The sequence below is a fragment of the Heteronotia binoei genome, chromosome 5 (genome assembly GCF_032191835.1).
Source record: "Heteronotia binoei isolate CCM8104 ecotype False Entrance Well chromosome 5, APGP_CSIRO_Hbin_v1, whole genome shotgun sequence".
NCBI lineage: Eukaryota > Metazoa > Chordata > Lepidosauria > Squamata > Gekkonidae > Heteronotia > Heteronotia binoei.
Genome location: NC_083227.1, coordinates 20,712,559 through 20,735,681, shown reverse-complemented (window position 1 = coordinate 20,735,681; position 23,123 = coordinate 20,712,559). Strand labels below are relative to the sequence as shown.

The following is a 23,123-nucleotide window of genomic DNA, read 5'->3' as shown; positions in this document are numbered from 1 at the left end:
GAGCCAGAGCTTCCTTTGCCCAGTTCCTTGGATCCCATGGGAGAAATACAAAGAAAGCACCTTTAAGACCAACGTGCTAATGTTTTAAGGTGTTTTTTTTAAAAAAAATCTTTAATTGTGTTTGTTTGAGTCCTTTATAAAGTTTCTTTCTCTGTTACCTAATCTTAAATGGGAACACCTGCGGCCTGGCCCAACATGGCCTGGCCCAACAAGGTCTCATTTTGGTCAGATCTGGCCCTCATAACAAATGAGTTTGACACCCCTGATCGACAGGATATGACTGAAGGGAAGCTGCAGCAGCCATTTTGTGGCCACGCCCACCATGCTGTGTCAGAATTCCAAAGGTGCCCCCAGGCTCAAAAAGTTGGGGGCCCCTGGGCTGGAATAACAAGAATCCTGCTGGATCAGACCAAACAGTCACCGAGGTCTGCATCCTGCTTCCAACAGCAGCTCACTGGATTATTCTAGAAAACTCACAGACAGGGCGTTAAGGCAACTGTTGTCTTCAGTTCAGAAACAGCATTTCAAAACCACACCACCTCAGAATATGGACATTCCTTTCAGCTTTCACAGCTAGGGTTGCCAACAAACTAAAAGGGGAAAAAATGTCCTGTCTCTTTTAAAAGAGGCTGAACGGGATGTTATTTATTGAGTGACATTCCGTACCAGGGGTGGCCAAAATGCAGCACAGGAGCCGCATGTGGCTCTTTCACACACATTGTGTGGCTCTTGGAGCCCCCATCACCTGGCTTGGAGAAGGCATGTGTCTCTTTAAATCACTTCTCCAAGCCAAGCCACCTGGCGGCTTGGACAATGTATTCCAAGTTAAAGTTGCTTTCGTTCCACCTCCACCTCCCTCCCATCTATTTGCCTTCCTTCTGTCCTTTTTTGTGGCTCTCAAACATCTAACATTCATTTCTTCCAGCTCCCAAACATCTGACGTTTATTCTATGTGGAGCTTAAGTTAAGTAAGTCTGGCCACCCCTGTTCCATACCATGTAAAGCTTCAACTGCCCGTTTCCACACATTAGGGTTGTCAGCTCCGGGATGGGAAATTCGTGGAGATTTGGGTTTGGAACCTGGGAGGGCAGAGTTTGGGGAAGGGGAGGGACCTCAGCAGGGTATAATGCCATTGTGTCCATCCTCCAAAGCAGCTGCTTTCTCCTGGGGAGCTGATCTCTGTAATCCAGAGACTGTTTATCATTCTGAAAGATCCTCCGACCCCACATGGACGTTGACAATCCCACCATCAGGGCTTTTTTTGTAGCAGAAACTCCTTTGCACATTAGGCCACATTCCCCTGACGTAGCCAGTCCTCATGGAGCTTACAGTAGGCCCTGTACTAAGAGCCCTGTAAGCTCTTGGAGCATTGGCTACATCAGGGGTGTGTGGCCTAATATGCAAAGGAGTTCCTGCTACAAAAAAAGCCCTGTCCATACATTTAGGCCTCTGTTAAACAGGCAGGATATTTTTTCCCCCTCCAGGTTCTTGGCAATCCTATTCACAGCCAATAGCAATTGATCGAGCCCCTCCAGCATGAAATCCCCTTTTAAAGTCATCTACGCTACCAGCAGTCATTGCACCTTGTAGCCAAAGGGTCGAAGTGCTCAGAACAAGTCTTGTGAAGAAGTATTTTATTTTTTCCCTCTACCCCAAATCTAGCACCTGTCACCCCCAAGTTCTAGTGTCCTAGAGACAAAAGTTCACCCTATTGAGTTGCTTTTCAATATTTCATAAACTGCTCCTCATCCCCCACCTCTACCCACCCCATCTCTTCTTTCCCTAACTAAAGAATCACCCCCAAACTTGCCAGGAAAGGTTGCAATATCAGTTTTCAAGCTTTGAATAAAGATTTCTGCACCTTTGAAGGTTCATTGTTTCCTCTTTCTTTTTTTTGCCTTGTTTTGTATGTTACCTTTCTAAGAAAATTTTAAAAGATAAAAATAACTCTTAAAAAAAAGTTTAATGCTTTTCTATTTCTAGCAAATCCCTTCACCTCTGAGCAGGTCGAAAGTGGTTGATATCAGTGCTGAGGGGCCGTAGCTCCACAGCAGCTGACATGCAAGTCATGCAAAAGTCTGAGGTTTGATCCCCAGCTTTTTGTGTTGATGAGTCTTTTAGCCACTGGAAAGACCCGTGGCCCAAGTGCTTGGATTCAGTGGTTTCGCTCAAGATAAGGCAGCTCCCTGCTCAATGCCACAGCCTCTTGTCTCATCGTGGCGTTCTCACGGATTCGCTACCGCATGGATCTTCTCGTGTCTACGGAGATCGCTCCGGTTCAGGAACCTTTGCTCGCATGCTGTGCATTTATACGGTCTCTCGCCAGTATGAATTCTCCGGTGTATCAGAAGGTAGCCTTTCTGGATGAAGCTCTTCCCACAATCCGTGCATGTGTTTGGTTTCTCCCCCGTGTGGATCCGCTCGTGCGTCAAGAGGGAAGAGCGACGGGTGAAGCATTTCCCGCACTGGGCGCATCGGTAAGGGGTCTCCCCCGTGTGGGTCCGCCTGTGAATCACCAGCTGCAACCTCCGGCTAAAGCTCTGCCCACAGTCAGTACAACTGTATGGCTTCTCGCCCGTGTGGATCCTCTCATGGTTGATGAGGTTACACCGGATGCTGAAGCAACGCCCACACTCAGCGCATTCATACGGCTTCTCTCCTGTATGCATCCGTTTGTGCCGGACGAGGGTCGACTTCCGGTTGAAGCTCTTGCCACAGTCTAAGCAGGCGTAAGGTTTCTCTCCGGTGTGAGTTCTCTCGTGGACAACAAGGTTTGCTTTGCAGTTGGAGGTCTTCCCGCAATAGAGGCATTGGTAGGGTTTGACGGTCATTTGCACCGCTTGATTCTGCAGCAGGTCGAAGCCCTCATCATCAATCTGTTCCTTCTTGATCTTGCACTTGAGGATTCCATCTTGGAAGGTGCCTTCTTGTAAGCCCAAAGCACTTTCCTCACAGAGAAATCCAGAAGCTTTCTCAGGATGGTTTTCCCAATGACTCCCAGGACCTGGGGGGCTTCCTGGCATCTCGGTCTCCTGGAAGAATTCCCCTTTAGCCCCGTCCAGTGATATTTCACAAACAGTCACTTGCTCGGGCCTCCCCAGCTGAAAGGTCTCCACATCGCTCTTCTGCGCTTCATCAGCTCCTTCTGAGGAAAGAAATAAAAAAGGAAAGCATTGTGACATTAATTTTAGGCCCCGTTGGAGAAAAAAGTTGCCCCCACCCGGAAAAGAAAACAAGGAAAGAACCAGTACAGAAAGGGATACATTATAGGACATTATTAGAAAGAAAAATTGCTATATTGTCACATTGAGGATGACCAAGGGAACACACCAAATATGTCTCCCAGGAACAAACCAAAAGTCTGTCTAGTCTAGCATCCTATATCTTACAGAGGACAGCCCATGTCTTCAGGAAACACCCAGTCAGGGCACAATGGCCACAGCCCTCCCCTTCTGTTTGCCCCCCTGCACATGGCACGTAGCATTTTAAGGTAGTCTGCCTCTTCCCATGGAGAACCTATTCAGTTGCCATGGCTAATTATGGTTGGTCCGACCAGTTTCTCTAACGTTTTCAAAGGCATTGCAGGACACAGAAGAATATTAAGTACTGAGGATCAAAAGGGAATGAAGGATTAGGTTCAGAACAACAGGCTCTTTGAACATATGTGTAGGATGCCACCTTATATCAGTCAGATCATTGGAACATCTACCTCAATATGGTCAGGGGTGTCGGACTCATTTATGAGGGCCGAATCTGACATAAATGAGACCTTGTTGGGCTGAGCCAAGTGTGTTCCTATTTGAGATTAGGTAGTAGAGATATGAACTTTACAAAGGACACAGACAAGCACAATTAAAGATTTTTTAAAAAAATAAAACATGCTTAAAACATTAGCACTCGTTGGTCTTAAAGGTCTTTCTTTGAGTCTCTTCCATGCGATTGAGGAAACTAGGCAAAGGAAACGCTGGCTCTTTCTTTTCTTCCCCAGGGATCAGGAGGGGGAGGAGCTTCAGCCAACAGAAGGAAGAGAGGCTTGGCTCAGTAGCTCTGCTGTGCAATTGAGAGAGTCTGGAAAAGCAAGCTTTCCCTCCCCTTCTTCCTCCTCAAGGGAGGAGCCTCAGCCAATGAAGAAAGTAGAGGCTTTGTTCCTTGGGGGCCTGATTGGAGCCCTCCAGGGGCCGGATTCAGCCCCCGGGCCATATGTTTGATACCCCTGATCTACAATTACTGCGTCCCAGGAATTACAAGACTTTCCCCATCACCTACAATATGAGATCCTTTCAGTGCCAGGGATCAAATGTCTTCTGCTTATAAAGCTAGTCTTCTACTGAGTCCTCCATGAGCTTTGAGCAGCCGCCAGGTGTTGGCACTTGGCAGTGTACATGCTTCAGTGCCACAGAACTATTATAGTATCTATATCCCTCCCATCTTTCAAGGACTCTGATATGTCCCCCCCACTCTGTTTTACCCTCACAACAGCCCTGCGAGGTAGGTTGGGTGGGAAAAGGAACAGGACTAAGGCCAGCCAGTTCACTTCAGGCCCAAGCTCAGCTTCTGTTTATTTTTGGAAAATATTTCTAAAGTCTGTAGATAGGCTTTTAAAAAATGACCATTGTGTTGGTAGATGCATGACAGAGGATGATACACCTGGCCTGGAAAGAAAACATCTGTGCTGGAGCCAGGATCTGAGATTCTAACATCCAGGCCCTGGCTGTAGCATTTAGTTGTTCAACCAACTAAAAAAGTGTCATTCGTCAATATGCTTTCCCCCCATAGGTAACAATGCTAAGAACTTACAAACCCACAGGTGGCAGAGGCCTCCTTCAAAGAGAACATAAGAAGAGTCCTGCTGGATCAGACCAATGGTCTATCTATCTAATCCAGTATCCCGTCTCACACGGTGACCAGTCAGTTCCTCTGGAGGGTCAAAAACAGGGCATAGAGGCCTAGGCCTTCCCTGATAAGAACATGAAAGCCCTGCTGGATCAGACCAGTGGTCCACCTAGTCCAGCATCCTGTCTCACACAGTGGCCAGCCAGTTCCTCTGGAGGACCAACAAGAAGGCACAGAGGCCAAGGCCTTCCCCTGAGGTTGCCTCCTGGCTCTGGATTCAGAGGTTTTATGCCTCTGAATGTGGAGGTTCCCCTCAGTCATCATGGCTAGCTAGTAGCCATTGATCAACTTATCTTCCATGAACCTATCTAAATCCCTTTTAAAAGAATATAAGAAGAGCCCTGCTGGATCAGACCAATAGTCCATCCGGTGCAGCATCCCATCTCACACAGTGGCCAACCAGTTCCTCAGACACTCAGGAGGGAACACCCACAGCCAAGACACATGTAAACAGAAGCAAAACTCTCAGAGGTGCAGAACAAAGAAAGAATGCTGCCCTCCTTCCTTTCATACTTGCAAATTTATGCAGACGAAAAAAAGATTCCAACTCACACAATCAGTCCTGAAGCCAGACAGTGCCCCCCCCAACTTAATTACGTCAGTATTTACCAAAATAGGTGACCTCTTCGTCCCCCTCTTGCTTAGCTTCAATGGAGAGCTGCATCTTCATGGCCTCAGAGGGATCCTGCTCTGAATTGGGAGTGGTGATAAAGGAGCTCTCCAACAGCTCGGACTCCTGAAAAGAAGCAGATGGGTTATTTGGAAGACCAGTAGAAGCACCTGTGGATCACAGAGAAACAACATTCTGCATCTCTCTCTCTCTCTCTCTCTCTCTCTCTCTCTCTCTCTCGGTATTTTTGGTGTAGTGGAGAGAGCCAGTTTGAGGTAGTGGTTAAGTGCACAGACTCTTATCTGGGAGAACTGGGTTTGATTCCCCACTCCTCCACTTGCAGCTGCTGGAATGACCTCAGGTCAGCTATAGCTCTTGCAAGAGTTGTCCTTGAAAGAGCAGCTTCTGTCAGAGCTCTCTCATCCCCACCCACCTCACAGGGTGTCTGTTGTTGGGGGAGAAGATATTGGAGATTGTAAACTGCTCTGAGACTGATTTAGAGAGAAGGGCGGGGGTATAAATCTATGGTCTTCTTCTATTTTTGTATTTATATGTTCGTGTGTGCATGTGTGTGTGAGTCTGTGTTTGTGCACGTGTGTGCACCTGGAAGTCATGGCAACTTATGGTGACTGACCCCTACCGGAAGTCTGGAGGATATTCAGGGAAGTGGTGGAATAAAGCCTGCACTGGCCCTCCTGACTGCTGGTATTCCTTTGGAGGTCTCCCATCCAAGTACTTGCCAGAGTTGTCTCTGCTTAGCTTCCGAAATCTGATGAGATCACATGCCTGGGCTATCCAAGTCAGGGCTGCATCTCACATTATTGATGGTGTTCCTACCTTGTCTTTTCCCCCTCAGAGAATTCTCTTACATTGGGGGAGGGGCTGTACTGTCTGCTTCCCACACAGAAGTGTCCACTCTATGGCATCTCCAGGTGAAGAATGTGAAGTAACAATACTGGAAAAGACCCTCCTTTGCCTGAGGGACTTGAGCAGGGGTGTTGAACTCATTTGTTATGAGGGCCGAATGTGACATAAATGAGACCTGGCCAGGCTTGGCTGTGTTGGGCCAGGCCATGTGTGCACCTATTTTAGATTAGGTAGCAGAGATATAAGCTTTTCAAAGGACACAGACAAACACGACTAAATATATATATTTTAAAAAATTAAAAATAAAACATGCTTAAAAGGTTAGCACTTGTTGGTCTTAAAGCTGCTTTATTTGTATTTCTCCCATGGGATCCAGGGAACTGGGCAAAGGAAACTCTGGCTCTTTCCCTCCGTCCCCAGGGGATCAAGACAGGGAGGAGCCTCAACCAATGGAGAAAATCGAGGTTTTGCTCTGTAGCTCCTGTGCGATTAAGCAAGCTTTGCAAAGCAAGCTGAGATGCAGAAGGAAGCAAGAGAGAGGGAGAAGGAAGCAGTCAAGGCAGTTGCTTACGGGCCTGATAGCAGCCCTCCAGGGGCCTTTTCTGCCCCTGGGCTGCATATTTGACATCCCTGGACTAGAGGATGGCTGCCAGTCATAGTAGACAGTACTGGGAGGCATGGGAGATTTTGTAGAAAAGGAGGTGCCAGAGCTCATTAGCACAACTCATTTGCATATGCCACACACCCCTGACATCACTGAAAGCTGTACTAAATTATATCAGCTCAGCATCTACCTTAAAATGCTTCCTGAATTATAATTGTCACAAAATCTTGCTCCTATCATACTTTTTAAATAGCTTTCTCCTATGTGTCCACAGTGGCATGATGAAGATTTCCATCTGTCTGCTTTATATGTTTTGGTTATTTTCCCATTTTTTGTGGGGGGAAATATTAGAAAATCTGAACCAGGAGACACATTCCCTCAGCCTTCAGGTTATCAGTCTCCTCACCTTCCTCTCCCATTGCTCAGGCTCCTGAAGCCTCACGAGAAAATCCTCTGCCAGGGCCACTGCCTGGGCACAGGTCTCAGGTCCATTTTCCCTCACCCAGCACTGCATTTCCCATGGCAGGATGGTCAGGAACTGTTCCAGAATCAACACCTCCAGGATTTGGTCCTTGGTGCGCCTTTCTGGCCTCAGCCACTGATGGCCAAGCTCCCAGAGCTGCTTACAAACTTTCCGAGGGCCCTCAGCCTCCACGTAGCAGAAGTGCCGGAAGTGCTGGCGCCGCATCTCTGAAGTTAGGGCAACCTCACCTACAATCTCTTCCTTCACCTTCACAGGAGGATCCAGTCCTCCATTGGGCTTATGAACCCCCCGGAAGCCTGGCATGGTCTGGGTCACCCACTCGCCCCTGGACCATTGGTTGACGCCAGCTATTTCCTTGAAGGAGGCCTGAAATTCCTTTGTCTCCTCTTCTGACATGGGCTCAGGTAACTTGAGGTGCCTCCAACCTGGGTGAGGAGACTCCACTGTCTTCAGGAACTCCTGCCACTGGGCTTCCCAACGTTGCTGCAACCCCTCCTCGGGCTCTTGCTTGATTTGTGTAGGCGCTGACCCAGCCAGAAACTCACGGATGGTGCCAACTTGAACGACGTGAGGCTCCCTTCCACCTGCCTCCGATCCTTCATTGGTTTTGGGTCCTGTCAAACTGTGCTTCTCCATTTTTTTCTTCGGCTTCAGCTCCTGAACTGGAAAGGAAATTCATACTTGAGTCAAAATATACTTCCACCCACCTTCAAGCTGCATCAGATCAAAATTCGTTTCTTCCTTTCACCAAACGATGGCCAATTAGATAGCTTTGGAAAGCTCCTAAGCAAAGAGTGGAAGGCATGGCATTGCCCATATTGTTTATCCTCAGCAATTAGTTTTGGGAGGTATAATAGTTCTGGACATGGAGGTTCTATTTAGCCATCACAGCTAATAGTTACAGAGAGACCTTGCTCTTCATGAATTTGGAGAACAGCTGGAAGAAGCTGAAAATGGAAGATGGGAAAGTCAAAGGACCCTGAACTCCTTGAAGAAAGGATGGGATAATGTGGGCCTGGTGTTTAGGGCAGTGTACACAATATCCCCCTCCTCCATTTTCTCCTCACAACAACTCTGTGGGGTACGTGAGACTGAGAGATCACACCCTGAGGAAATCATTCCTCCCGGTTTCCAGAGCGGTTGCAATTAAAGTGCAGAGAGCCTGCTGTGGTGCAAGGGCACCAAGTGGCTAGCGTCCATGCTGTCATTACCACTCCCTGTTTCTGATTTATGAGGCAGATTGTACCATGTTTGTAAGACTGAGCTTTAAAAATACAGTGAAGGAAAAAATTGTAAGCAAATAGCCATAACATCTGCTTTTGCTTATTTTTTGGAGGGAAGAAGCAGACAAGTGAGGTTGCAATTGTATACACTGGTTTAAGAGTGAATACAATGTTGTAAAATACATTTGTTTGAGCATAATATAAAACTGTTACTTAGTGGTTTTCTCTCTGACTGCTTTTGCTTGTTTAAGCGGCCCATCTGATAGCCGATATGGTATTTACCATGCTAATATGTATTTCTGACTCTTATCTACCTAGTTTGTTAAAATGGCAGCTATGTGCAAGTCCTCTCATTCCCCCTTCTGATCTGGTGCTCTGGCGGTTAATGAGATTGGTGAGTTTTCAACCCGTACTTTGTGCTCTTAAACGGTCATCATCGGCCTGCAGCGATTAGGAAGCAGGTCAGGTGGAGCTGCTTGAAGAAAAGCTTGACTGGATGATTTCAACAAGTTGGACCTATTTTTAAAAGCACAGAAGCGGGTCGGGCCTTTTCCTCCTGCATCAGCTGGCAATCCTACACGTAACCATAGCGACAGCGCTTTGCGGACGTTCCAGTGGCATTCTGTTTACATGTGGAACCTATGGCATGCAGGGATTTTTTTTGTATAAAGGAACTTATTTGCATATTAGGCCACACCCCTGATGTCACCATTGTTTCACACGGGGCTTTTTTGTAGAAAAAGCCTAGCAGGACCTCATTTGCATATTAAGCCACACCCTCTGATGCCAAGCCAGCCGGAACTGCGTTCTTGCTCAAAATATATATATATTTTATGATCATATATATATATGATCCTGGAAGGTGAATTAGGCGACATGTGGATTTTCCATTTAGGTTCCGGTTCACATGACCAGAAGCCGTGCCCGCACTGAAAATCCATGTATCGCCCAATTCATACATTACAGCAGGGGTGGAATTCTAGCAAGAGCTCCTTTGCATATTAGGCCACACCCCTGATGTAGCCAATCCTCCAAGAGCTTACAAGGCTCTTTTTGGTAAGCTCTTGGAGGGCTACATCAGGGGTGTGTGATCTAATATGCAAAGCAGCTCCTGCTAGAATTCCACCCCTGCATTACAGGATCACAAATATCAGGTACATCACAGGGACTCACGTGCTTCTGGCATCTGTAACTGGTAGGCTCCTAAAATGAGGGGATTGAACGGAATTCCTTCATAACGTCTGCAGAGTGCTGCAGTTACAGTCACACAGCACTAGTGTCATTCCCCTTTACCCCTCCTCCAAAAGAATCAGAGCTTTTGGCAGGGATTTATTAATTACTACAGCATCTTACAACCACTAAGGCAATGTGAGCCAAGAATAGGATTGTGAGGCCCTGTTTTCAGTCATAGGATTTGTTTTGCAAGGCACAGGACTGGGCGGGATCCATTGCTCCCTGCTCCGGAGCCAATCACTATTCCACGAGCAGCTACAAGAGCTGGGTCAAAAGCCGGCAACTTGAGCCAAATCTCTCATTGGTCTTGTGCACAATTCTCAGTGAGTTTGCGAGTTTGATCTGCTGGCATAAATTTATCATGCTTTCCCCCCATGCTATTAGGCTGGGACTGGGAAGATCTGGGCAGAACTGTGGCTCAATGGTAGAGCATCTGCTTGGCATGCAGAAGGTCGCAGGTCCAAGTCCCGGCATCTCCAGTTAAAAGGACCAGGCATGTGCAATGTGAAAGACTTTTGCCTGAGACCCTGGAGAGCTGCTGCCAGTCTGAGTAGACAAAACTGGCTTTAATGGACCAAGGGGCTGATTCAGGATCAGACAGCTAGGCAGCTTCATGTATATATTAAAAAGGCAGTCCCCTGTGCAAGCACCAGTCGTTTTCGACTCTGGGGTGACGTTGCTTTCACAACGTTTTCACAGCAGACTTTTTTATGGGGTGGATTGCCATTGCCTTCCCCAGTCATCTGCACTTTCCCCCCCGCAAGCTGGGTACTAATTTTACCAACCTCGGAAGGATGGAAGGCTGAGTCAACCTGGAGCCAGCTACCTGAACCAGCTTCCGCTGGGATCGAACTCAGGTTGTGAGCAGAGAGTTCACACTGCAGTACTGCAGCTTTACCACTCTGTGCCACGGGGCTCTTTCATGTGTATATATGTATGTACAAATCCTTTACAACCCTGAACCAGTGCCTTTAGGACAGCCAGATAAGTATTATAGACATATAACATTTTCAGTAGAGATTCCACAGCACTTAGCATTGTCAACTTTTCCATGGTCCTGTGCTCCAGTGCATTGAACAGCACCTGGATAGGCAGATGTTGGCAAGGGACCACTTTTAACTGCATGTCACAAAATTGCCCATTTCTAAGAATGACTGAGTAAGACAAGGGGGCAAATTTCTCTGACCAGCTGGTAACTTTAGCTATGTTACTCCGGCACCAGCTACACTCCTGAGCCAGCAGAATTGCCAGCTGATCCAGAAAACCCAACCCGGGCTGCTTCCGTGCCTTCAATGGCAACTTTTCTGACAGACACCAGCAGATCTGCCACCTGCAGACCAAAATGTCATCAGAAAGCACAGGTGCAGAAGGCTGATAAAGAGTTGGCAGCCGTCCATTACAACTACGGGCTTCTGGCACCTCGTGTTTTCTTTTCTCTTCAAATAATGTTTTCTCCTCCCCAATCCAAGTTCTCTTGGGGCTTTAACTCACCCACGCCCTGCGGTTTTTGCATTGCAGCCTCTGCGAAGGGACCTGCCGCTGGCTATTGCTCCATCCAAAAAGACAGAATCCGGAGGAGGAAACAAGAGGAGGAGGAGATGGAGGAGGATCAGGAAGGTGGCTTCACTTGGGTCACAAATTTCTGGGCTTCTCTAGGCGCTGCAGCTCTGTGTCTTTAACCCATTCCGAGAGCAGCCAGACTACTAAAGTTGCCAGCAGACCAGGAAGGGAGGGCAAAGCAGCTCGTTCAAACAAGAAGCACTGGTTTCCTGCATCCTTTCACTGAATGTGTCGGGGAGAGCTCGTGGCTCAGTGGAAGTGCCTCTGCTTTGCATACAGAAAGTCCCAGATTCAGTCCTCAGTGCCCCCAGTTTAAAAGGATCAGGGAGCAGGTGATGTGAAAGACCTCTGCCAAGGACCCTGGAGAGCTGCTCCCAGTCTGAGTGGACAATATTGACACCGATGAACCAAGAAGTATGATTCACTGCAAGGCAGGTTCATGTGTTTGTTCACATCACAGCTTTGAAAGGACGTCCCTCTCCTTGGTTTTGGAGAGCAAAGTGTTAAGAACATAAGAGAAGCCGTGTTGGATCAGGCCAATGGCCCATGCAGTCCAACACTCTGTGTCACACAGTAGCCAAAAATACCAGGTGCCATCAAGAGGTCCATCAGTGGGGCCAGGACACTAGAAGCCCTCCCACTGTTGTCCCTCCCAAGTGTTCAAGGCATTCTAAGTCAAATCCAGCCTCTAAAGCCAATTTGGTGTAGTGGTTAAGTGCGTTGGACTCTTATCTGGGAGAACCAGGTTTGATTCCCCACTCCTCCACTTGCAGCTGCTGGAATGGCCTTGGGTCAGCCATCGCTCTGGCAGAGGTTGTCCTTGAAAGGGCAGCTTCTGGGAGAGCTGTTTCAGCCCCACCTACCTCACAGGGTGTCTGTTATGGGGGAGGAAGGTAAAGGAGATTGTAAGCCGCTCTGAGATTCAGAGTGAAAGGTGGGGGTATAAATCCAGTTTCTTCTTCTTGTCTTTCTTCTTCTTCTCAGATCTCCAGATGAGTCCATTCGCTGAGAGAGCAGGATATAAATTTTAAGTAAATAAAATAAAAATAAATACAGTTGCCAAGAGGCCTGGAGGAAATAGGGAGCTAAAGCTTTTCATTGCATTTGAGCAAGGATGCCAGCTAGTCTCCAGGTGGGACCTGAGGATCCCTGGAATCTCCAAAATACAGAGATCAGTTACCCTGGAGAAAATTGATTATTTGAAAGATGGGCTCTATGGCATTGTACCCCACTGCAGTCCTTTTCATCCCCATGCTCGTATCTTCAAATCTCCGGGACTTTCTCAGCCTAGAGCTGGCAACCTTGCCTCCATATTCCCCACTGATGGCTAGGGAGCACCTGACAACCCTGGTGAGGTAAACCCACTGGTGGACCTCCTGATGGCACCTGGTTTTTGGCCTCTGTGTGACAAAGAGTGTTGGACTGGATGGGCCATTGGCCTGATCCAACATGGCTTCTCTTATGTTCTCTAATGTTCTTAAACAACATCAAGGGGTAAATAACAGACCATTAACCCAAAGGTATGTATGTATAAGAACATAAGGGAAGCCATGTTGGATCAGGCCAATGGCCCATCCAGTCAAACACTCTGTGTCACACAGTGGCCAATACACACACACTGTGGCTAATAGCCACTGATGGGCCTCTGCTCCATATTTTTATCCAATCCCCTCTTGAAGGTGGCTATGCTTGTAGCCATCACCACCTCCTGTGGCAGTGAATTCCACACGTTAATCACTCTTTGGGTGAAGAAGTACTTCCGTTTATCCGTTTTAACCTGACTACTCAGCAATTTCATTGAATGCCCACGAGTTCTTGTATGTATGTATGTATGTATTAATTTATTATTATTTATTTATTTTTAAATAAAAGGTACCCAGGTCTTCTGCTGTCTCATGCAGTGAACCCCTGGTCCCCCACCATTACTCAACAGAGCTATGGGGAGGGCCATTTGGCACCACTCAGATACACAAAATTTGTCTCACAAAAATGGAAGTGACTTCCCTGTGTCACACCAGCACGATGGCTGGAATCGAGGAGCTAAAGAGACACTTTTGGCAAAGCTGCTATGAATGTTGTCTTGAATACATTCAACAATTGAGCTTACCCTTGTTTGTCAGTAACAAACGGGTGAGCTGGTCACCAGAATCTGTTTGGCTTGGAACTGAACACCTTGATCACCTGCTGAACAGGCTTGCATCTCCCCCCCCCCCACACACAAAAAAATTCTGCATGCATGAAAAAACCTCCCAATTACGGTAGTTCTGTAGCTATTAATATCACTAAACATCAAATGGTAGCTGTTCATGCTAGTTCAAAGAATTCTTGTACAGGCTTCCTTTTAACAGTGTCACCTCCATTTCATGCATTAAATGCAGACTATGGAGTCTGTCTATTATACATACCAAAAAAGGAAGAAATTTAGTGTAATGCAGGACTATTTCCCCACCCCACCCCCGTATGTCATAAAAAAGGAGGTTGTCTTATATTTGCATACAAGTTACAGTTATGTCCAATCATATTTTTTTGTGCATGTATCTTTTTAGGGAAAGCTTTAGGGTTGCCAGCCTCCAGGTAGTTCACACTCCGGGCACACAGCCATACAGCTTAATGAGTATTTCCAGATTATCTAGGACCCCATTTTCGCAGATAGCTTTATCCAAGCTACACTCTTTCAAGAGAAATTTTTCACTGATCCAACACTTCATTCTTCAAAGTCCCAAGCAGGTTCTGAACCTTGATATTTGTAGACTATCATTGGTCTGATAGGGTTGCCAACTCTGGGTTGGGAAATACCTGGAGATTTGGGGGGTTTGGTGAGGGGACAGGGGAGGAACCTCAGTGGGGTATAATGCCATAGAATCCATCCTGAAAAGCAGCCGTTTTCTTCAGCTGGAGATCAACTGTAATAGCAGGAGAGCTCCAGGTGCAACTTGGAGGTTGGCAACCCTGCCCGGGATCCAGCATGGCTGCTCCTTAAGCTATGAGAGGAACCTAGATCTGTCAAATTGGGATAAATCTACGGGGTAGAGGGTTTTCATCCACATCTGTCTCTTTGGCTTTATAAGATTTTTGCGGAGTTATTTTTTTAGAAGCAGCTCATTGGGTTAAATGCACAGAGTTTTTCTGCCTAGAGAGCCCTAGAAATGCAGAGAAAGAGTGAACTGACTGGCATTGAATTCCTCTTCCTGTTCCCTCCCCCTAAGCTGGTTGGACTTTGGAGCTGTCTAAACTTTGGATTGTTTTACAGTTCTGCAGAGGCTGCCAGATTGAGTCAGCAAGAGCGGTGAGTTAAAGAACCCAGAGCTCATAGAGATCGGACAGAAAGGAAGGAAGGAATGGGAAAGAGACTGGCAGGGAGAGTAGTAGATTGTGTCCAGCGGATGCAAAGCAAGGCTGCAGACAAACACAGCTCCCCACCCCCTCAAGATTTCCCATCAGGCAGCCCTGACCGGGATAGCCCAGGCAAGCCCAATTTTGTCAGATCTTGGAAGCCAAGCAGGGTCAACTCTGGCAAGTACTTGGATGGGAGACCTCCTTGAAATACCAGCAGTCAGGAGGACAGGGGCAGGCTTTATTCAGCCATCTCTCTGAATAGCCTCCAGGCCCTCAGTAGGGGGTCAGTCACCAGAGGTTGACATGACTTCCAGGTGCAGATATACGCACAAACCTAAAAATACACAAGAAACACCAAAAAGAGAGAGAGATTTTCCATCAGGTGATTCCTAGCTGGTACTATATAACCTGTAAAAAATAGAGACTCCACGTATAGAAGCAGTGTACCTGTATCTGCTAGGTTTGGGGTGGGCACATGAGAACTGCTGTTTTATACTTAACTTGTAATCGTGTTAGAAACATCTTATTTTTTAATTTATCTAATTCATTTGTAACTCACCTTTCTCCCCAATGGGGACTCAAAGGAGCTTACATTAGTCTCTTCTCCTTTTTATCCTCACAACAAATCTGTGAGGTAGGCTAGGCTGAGAGAGTGTGTCCAGACCAAGATCATCCAGCGAGCTTCCATGGCTGGAGTGGGGATTTGAACCCAGGTCCCCCTGATACTAGTCCAAATCTAGCTCTCAAACAGAATGGATGCTGCTTTGAAATGGGATGGTGGGTGAGGTGGCTATTTGGTCTGCAGGGTTCTACTTATGGCCACAAAAATGCCTTTAAACAGGATGAGAGAAAGTCCTGGATAAGTCTTATCAATAGTTCTGGTAGCTAAATGGAAACTCCACATTCAGAGGCAGGAATACCAGATGTGAGAGGCCAACAACAGGCAGGTCTGTTTCCAACTCTGGGGTGATGTCGTATCACGACGTTTTCATGTCAGACTTTTTATGGGGTGGTTTGCCATTGCCTTCCCCAGTCATCTATACTCTCCACCCGCCCCCGCCCCCCCAGCAAGCTGGGTACTTGGAAGGATGGAAGGCTGAGTCAACCTTGAGCTGGCTACCTGAACCCAGCTTCTGCTGGAATTGAACTCAGGTCACAAGCAGAGAGCCCGGACTGCAGTACTGCAGCTTTACCGCTCTGTGCCACAGGGCTCCCTGTAGCTTGTACATCCTGCCTTTAAGATTCTCAGAGGCATCTGCTATCAGAAACAGGACACTGGACTCCATGGCTGTTCATCTGATTCAACAAGTCTCTGCTACCAAAAGAGGCAGACAGGAAATGAATTTGCCCTATCTTTTGTATGTTTTCCTAAGTGGTCTCTGGTCTCCATAAGAGATAAATAATAAGAGGAGTTCAAATAGAATCTCCATATTTAGCCACTGCAGCCAGGCAAGGAAGGCTTCATGACCTTCTTGTGGTCCTTCCAGTAGCATCTGGCTGGCCGCTGCATGAAACAGGAGGGCACTGGTCAAGACAGATGTTTCACCTGGCTCATAAGAATATAAGAAGAGCCTTGCTGGATCAGACCAATGATCCTTCTAGTCCAGGGGTCCCCAGCCTTTCGAGCCCGTAGGCACCTTTGGAATTCTGACATGGCTTAGTGGGTGCTGCACCAAAATGGCTGCCGTAGGATGGCTACCACAGGAGACAGAGCCAGCCACAAAATGATTGCCACAGCTTAACTTCAGTTTAGTACTGTACTGGCAGCTGCTGCTAAAGCAACATTTTTTAAAAAAAAAATCTGCACAGCCAATCAAATCTCCAACAGTCAAATCAGAAACCTTGCTGGGTAAAACCCCCTACCTAGCCCCACCCACTTCCTAAAACACTTGGCAGGCACCAGAAAAGGTGTTGGCAGTCACTATAGCACCCATGGTCACCATGTTGGGGGTCTCTGCTCTAGTCCAACAACCTATTTCACACAATGGCTGACCAGATGTCTCAGAAGGCCCTCAAGCAGTGCCAGAGGAGGTCTGTCCACTGTTATTTTCTACCAGCAGCTGGTATTCTTAGGAGGACACTTCCTCTTGACATGGTGGTTCCATTTAACCTTTGTTGTTCCTGGTGTTGCACACAGAGTGCCATTTCTGCTTTTATACTTGGGCACAGAAACTGCATCCAGCTCTATCTCTTCTTCATGTCAACCAGGGAAGGCAGTAAAACTAGGGATGACTGGATGAAGGTAGATTAATTGAAGAATAGACATGTAATACAGACAAGACAAAAGTGTTCAGGGTAAAGAATGCAGATGGTCCAAGAATAAGTGCTTTGCCTGTTCTGCATGGGTGCTATCTTATATTTATATTCATGAATATAAGATAGCACCTAATATAACATCTGGAGGGAGGGAGGGGGAGAGAGAGTGAGATGCAACTTTGGGTGTTTTTGATGCCAAAACCAAAAAAGTGTGGGGAGGAACCCCAGTGCAATTCAGGAAAGGCAACTAAAGAGGTTGAGGCAAAAACAATAAGCAAATATGGCTAAACACACAATGCTAATATAAAAATATACCATATATTTTAAATATGCATAGGAAACATTAAAGTCACAATAAAAACCACTTGTTTTTATTATTTGGACATATTTTGTACCTTTTAAACTGTATTTATATAGAATGATAGAGTTGGAAGGGACCTCCGGGGTCATCTAGTCCAGCAATCCCCAACCTTTTTGGCACCAGGGACCGGTTTTGTGGATGACAGTTTTTCCACAGACCTGGGGGTGGGGGAGGTTGATGGTTTTGGGATGATAAAATTGTGCACTTTAATTTGGTGTGGTGGTTAAGTGTGCAGACTCTTATCTGGGAAAACCAGGTTTGATTCCCCACTCCTCCACTTGCAGCTGCTGGATTGGCTTTGGGTCAGCCATAGCTCTGGTAGAGTTGCCCTTGAAAGGGCAGCTTCTGGGGAGAGCTCTCTCAGCCCCACCCACCTCACAGGGTGTCTGTTGTTGGGGAGGAAGATAAAGGAGATTGTGAGCCACTCAGATTCAGAGTGGAGGGTAGGATATAAATCCAATGTCTTTTTCTATTATTATTACTACATTGTAATATAACAAAATAGGAGTCGATTGGCCCTTTAAGACTCCTATTTTGTTCTACTACTTCAGACCAACCCAGATGCCTACTTGGATCTATCTACATTGTAATATATAATGAAATAATTATTTAACTCACAGTCCGGTTGCTAACAGACTGAGGACTGGGATCGGTGCACGGACTGGGGGTTGGGGACCCCTGATCTAGTCCAACCCCCTGCACAACGCAGGAAACTCACAAATGCTGCCCACAAAATTCACAGGATCTTCATTGCTGTCAGATGGCCATCTAGCCTCTGTTTAAAAACCTCCAATGAAGGAGAGCCCACCACCGCCTGAGGTGTTCTGACATTTGTCCTAATATTGGGTTTGGGTACTTATATACAAAACCATAGATATGTGTTTTTAATTGTGATTTTAATATTTCCTGTGCATGATTAAACGATAGTGTATATTTTTATATGAGCATTGTGTTAGCCACATTTGATTATTGTTTTTGTTTCTAGATGCCACCTTGTCTTTGGGCAAACAGGAATCTAAAGTTGCCCATAGTCACTTTCACTGGGTAAGGCTAGTCCACCAGCTGTGGTCATTCCTGGAGAGTGCTAGCCTTGCCTTAGTCACACATACTTCGGTAACATCAGGATTAGATTACTGTAGTGCAGTTTATGTAGGACTGTCCTTGAAGACTGTTCAGTAATTCCAGCTGTTCCAAAATTTCAATTGTTGCAAAATGTGATTGCAACAGTCCTTACCGGTATTTCAGCAGCTCTGATTTCCAGTTTCATTTCTGGATTATTTCAAGATGCTGGTTTTGACTTTAAAAACCATAAATGGCTTATGCTCAGAGTCCCTGAAAGCCTGTCTTCACCCATATAAACCAGCCCAAAGTTTGAGATCTGTGCATACTGGTTTCCAATGGGGACCAGTCCCTGCCGAGTTTAATTTGGCTGAGGCCCAAGACAGGGCCTTCTCTGCTGTTACCCCCAAGATGTGAAACTCCCTCCCCAGAGAGGTAAGATTGGCAGGCCTTCCAGACCAAACAGTTCTTTTCCAGAAGGCTCTTGAAAGGGGACATTGTTGGGGGTTTTTTGTATTCTAAGCTTGCTGATTAGTTATTTTATTTGAATTGTTCTATATTTTAGTTTGTTATCTGCCTTGAGGACCTATTTTGTGGTGGGCCAGCCTATAAACATTCTGGAAAGACTGAATGAAATAAGAGGAGTTTATTTGTGGAACCTTGTTTTGTTCAGTCGCACAGTCGAGTCCAACTCTTTGCAACCCCATGGACCAAGTCACACCAGGCTCTCCTGTCTTCCACCATCCTCTGAAGTGTGCTCAAATTCATGTTAGTTACATCAGTAATGCTGTCCAGCCATCTCATCTTTTGCCATCCCCTTTTTCTTTTGCCTTCTTTTTCCCCAGCATCAGGGTCTTCTCCAGTGAGTGCACCATTCTCATTTGGTGGCCACAGTATTTGAGCTTCAGCTTCAGCATCTGACTTTCCAGGGAACAGTCTGGGTTGATTTCCCTTAGGACTGATTGATCTTCTTGCAGTCCAAGGGACTCTCAAGACTCTTCTTCAGCACCACAATTTGAAAGCTTCTATTCTTCTGCACTTGACCTTCTTTATGGTCCCAGTCTCACAGCCATACATTACTACTGGGAATACCATCGCTTTGGGGTGGTGGTGGGGGGTGGGCTCCCTCTGGGAATCCTACCCCCCCAGGGAAAGTGCATGCGCAATACATAGCCTCTCCTCTCCCGGTGTAGTGAACGCCGCGTGGTCACTGTCACTGTCTGGCTATGCCTGGCAGATGGTCACTGCAATGGCCTCTCCTGCATTACTGCATCCGTAGCAACACCTTCTCGCTGGTCCCCCCCGTTTTCACAGAGTTTGCTACGTCATGGTGCGACCGAATTGTCCGGCGGTATAACCGGATGGGCAGGCTGGGCCCACCAACCTCGTCAGCCTAAGAGAAGGAAAACTCTAACATCAAACCCGGGCAGATAGAGCTCGTTAATGTAACACCTACCACCTGGAGGACTCACTGCCGGCGTCCCGGCTTACTGGGCCATGGCAGATGACCCCCAGGTGAAAGGGTGGAGCCAGTACCGCGCACACTGCGCTTCACCTAAAAAATTCCTCTGCGCAGGCCTGAAGGGCATATCCACACACACAACCCACAACGCATCAAGTCCTGCAGCGATAGGCAAGGGGCGAAACGGCAGGTGGAAGGTGCCACTGGAAGCCGCAGTCCCGATCCTGCATGTAGGCGGTTCAGGATATTGGTCGCCTGATGCTAACCCGGAGACGAAAGCATCTTTCGGCAGCACCCTGAACGACCAAGCAGCCTTATCTAGGGACAGCACTGCTTGCTCCACATGGAGAGGGGCCTAGAAAAGGTGGCCTAAACAAAGCTCGTCTCCCCCACCCCAGTTGGCTAGCCGCGGTCAACGGGCATCCTTACTTGCGGTCGAAAAATAACAACAAAGAAAAGGCATGCACCTGCCTCACAAAGTGTGCAAAGACTAAAGCTTGCGTGTTGGAACATCAGAACCATGCTTGACACAGTAGGCAGTGGTCGCCCTGAACGACGCTCTGCTCTAGTTGCCCACGAACTTCTCAGGTTGAATATCGACATAGCAGCTCTCAGTGAGGTCCGTTTCCCTGAGGAAGGTAGTCTTCAAGAACACGGTGCTGGCTATACCCTCTACTGGTCGGGTAAGTCAAAGGCTGAGAGCCGCCTTTCTGGCGTTGGCTTCATGGTCAGGAACTCCATTGCCTCCAAACTCGAAAACCTTCCAACAGGTCACTCAGATCGCATCATGTCCATGCGCCTCCCACTTCAAAACAAGCAGCATGCAACACTCTTCAGTGTGTATGCCCCAACCCTTCAAGCAGATCCTGCAGAAAAGAACAAGTTCTATGCTGATCTACGCAACCTCGTACGGAAGACCCCTACAGAGGACAAGGTGATCATCCTTGGCGACTTCAATGCCAGAGTAGGTAAAGACTCGGAAGCCTGGAAAGGAGTACTTGGCAAACACGGCATTGGCAACTGCAATGACAACGGGCGCCTCCTGCTAGAATTCTGCATGGAGCACCAGCTCACCATCACCAACACTATCTTCCAGCAGAAGAACAGTCTGAAGACAACCTGGATGCGCCCACGGTCCAAGCATTGGCACCTTATCGACTACATTCTGGTGCGCCAGAGAGACCTTCGAGATGTCTTACACACCCGAGTAATGCCCAGCGCAGAATGTCATACGGATCATCGTCTTGTACGCTGCAATCTCCGTCTTCACTTTAAACCCACACCCAGGAGAGGAGGTATCCCTCGGAGGAAGTTTCAGGTTGGCAGCCTCCAGTCAGCCGAAGTTAAAGCTGCCTTCCAGGCAAAACTCCAGTCAAGAATTGAGGACCTCAGTTGCCCCACAGACCCTTCTCCAGAAGCACTCTGGGAACACCTAAAAACTACCGTCCTACAGATCTCTGAAGAAGTCCTCGGGTTCTCCACAAGGAAGAACAAGGACTGGTTTGATGAGAACAATCAAGAGATCCAAGAATTACTGGCAAAAAAGAGATCTGCCTACCAAGCACATCTTGCTCAGCCCTCCTGTCCTGGGAAAAAAGCAACCTTTCGCGCTGCATGTAGCAACCTCCAGCGCAAGCTTCGAGACATTCAGAACGAGTGGTGGACCAAGCTTGCAGAGAGAACCCAGCTGTGTGCAGACACTGGTGATTTAAGAGGGTTCTACGAAGCCCTGAAGGCAGTATATGGTCCATCATATCAGGCTCAGAGTCCCTTGCATAGTGCAGACGGCCAAGTGCTCCTCACAGACAAGGCATCCATACTGAACCGGTGGTCGGAGTATTTTCAGGTTCTCTTCAGTGCCAACCGCGTAGTTCAAGATTCAGCAATCCACCTCACCCCACTTCAACCGGTGAAAACAGAGTTGGATGAGATCCCCACCCTAGAAGAGACTGTTAAAGCCATCAAGCAACTGAAAAGTGGCAAGGCAGCAGGAGTTGATGGAATTCCACCAGAGATCTGGAAGCATGGGGGCACAGTACTACATAGCTCACTTCACAAAGTACTTGTCACCTGCTGGGAACAAGGCAAATTACCACAGGACTTTCGCGATGCAATCATCATCACCCTATACAAGAACAAAGGGGAAAAGTCAGACTGCTCCAACTACCGGGGGATAACCCTGCTCTCCATCGCAGGCAAAATCCTTGCCAGAATACTCCTGAACAGACTGGTGCCCACCATTGCAGAAGAACTCCTCCCAGAGAGCCAGTGCGGCTTCAGAGCTAACAGGAGCACCACCGACATGGTATTTGTTCTCAGGCAGCTCCAAGAGAAATGCAGGGAACAGAACAAGGGTCTGTATGTGACTTTTGTCGACCTTACCAAAGCTTTCGATACCGTTAGCAGGAAAGGCCTGTGGCAAATCTTGGAACGTTTAGGATGTCCCCCAAGGTTCCTCAGCATGATCATCCAGCTACACGAAGACCAGCGAGGCCAAGTCAGACACTGCAACGACCTCTCGGAGCCCTTCCCAATAGGCACAGGTGTAAAGCAAGGCTGCGTTCTCGCGCCAACTCTCTTTACAATCTTCTTTAGCATGATGCTTCAAAGAGCCGCAGTAGATCTAGATGAGGACGATGGTGTCTACATCCGCTATCGCACCGATGGCAGCCTGTTCAACCTGAGGCGACTAAAGGCACACTCCAAGACAATGGAAAAACTCATCCGAGAGCTACTGTTTGCTGATGATGCTGCACTCGTCTCCCACTCGGTATCAGCTCTGCAGCATATGACGTCCTGCTTTGCAGAGGCTGCCAAGCTATTCGGCCTAGAAGTTAGTCTGAAGAAGACAGAAGTTCTCCACCAGCCTGCACCCCAGGAAGATTATCACCCTCCCTGCATCACTGTGGGTGAATCAGTTCTGAAGACAGTCCAGCAGTTCAGCTACCTGGGGTGCATCATCTCCTCAGATGCCAAGATCGACAAGGAGATTGACAACAGGCTGGCAAAGGCAAACCGTGCATTTGGCCGACTGCACAAAAGAGTGTGGAGCAACAAGCATCTGAAAAAAGGCACAAAGATCAATGTTTACAAAGCGGTTGTGATGACAACCCTCATCTATGGCTCCGAATCGTGGGTTTTATACCGTCATCACCTGCGACTCCTCGAGCGCTTT

At 47.4% G+C, this 23,123-nt stretch overlaps 1 protein-coding gene across 1 annotated transcript; it reads right to left on the bottom strand.

The window, feature by feature from the left end:
- Positions 1 to 1,944: 1,944 nt before the first annotated feature.
- LOC132572178 (zinc finger and SCAN domain-containing protein 30-like) lies at positions 1,945 to 11,521 on the bottom strand. The gene is made up of 4 exons (XM_060238983.1): positions 11,406 to 11,521; positions 7,381 to 8,120; positions 5,503 to 5,629; positions 1,945 to 3,145 (listed from the first exon to the last, which is right to left on the bottom strand). Exons 1-4 carry the CDS (start codon positions 11,425 to 11,427, stop codon positions 2,226 to 2,228), a joined length of 1,809 nt encoding a protein of 602 aa, XP_060094966.1. The 5' UTR covers positions 11,428 to 11,521; the 3' UTR covers positions 1,945 to 2,225.
- Between the last annotated feature and the right edge of the window lie 11,602 nt (positions 11,522 to 23,123).

What these genes read in the sequence shown, in the direction of transcription:
- LOC132572178 (XM_060238983.1), bottom strand. Translation starts at nt 11,427, where the DNA reads ATGCAAAAACCGCAGGGCGTGG. An exon ending in GCAAAAACCGCAGGGCGTGG is followed by an intron (nt 8,121 to 11,405) that starts GTGAGTTAAAGC and finishes TTTCCTTTCCAG; the next exon opens with TTCAGGAGCTGAAGCCGAAG. An exon ending in CGAAGAGGTCACCTATTTTG is followed by an intron (nt 3,146 to 5,502) that starts GTAAATACTGAC and finishes TTCTTTCCTCAG; the next exon opens with AAGGAGCTGATGAAGCGCAG.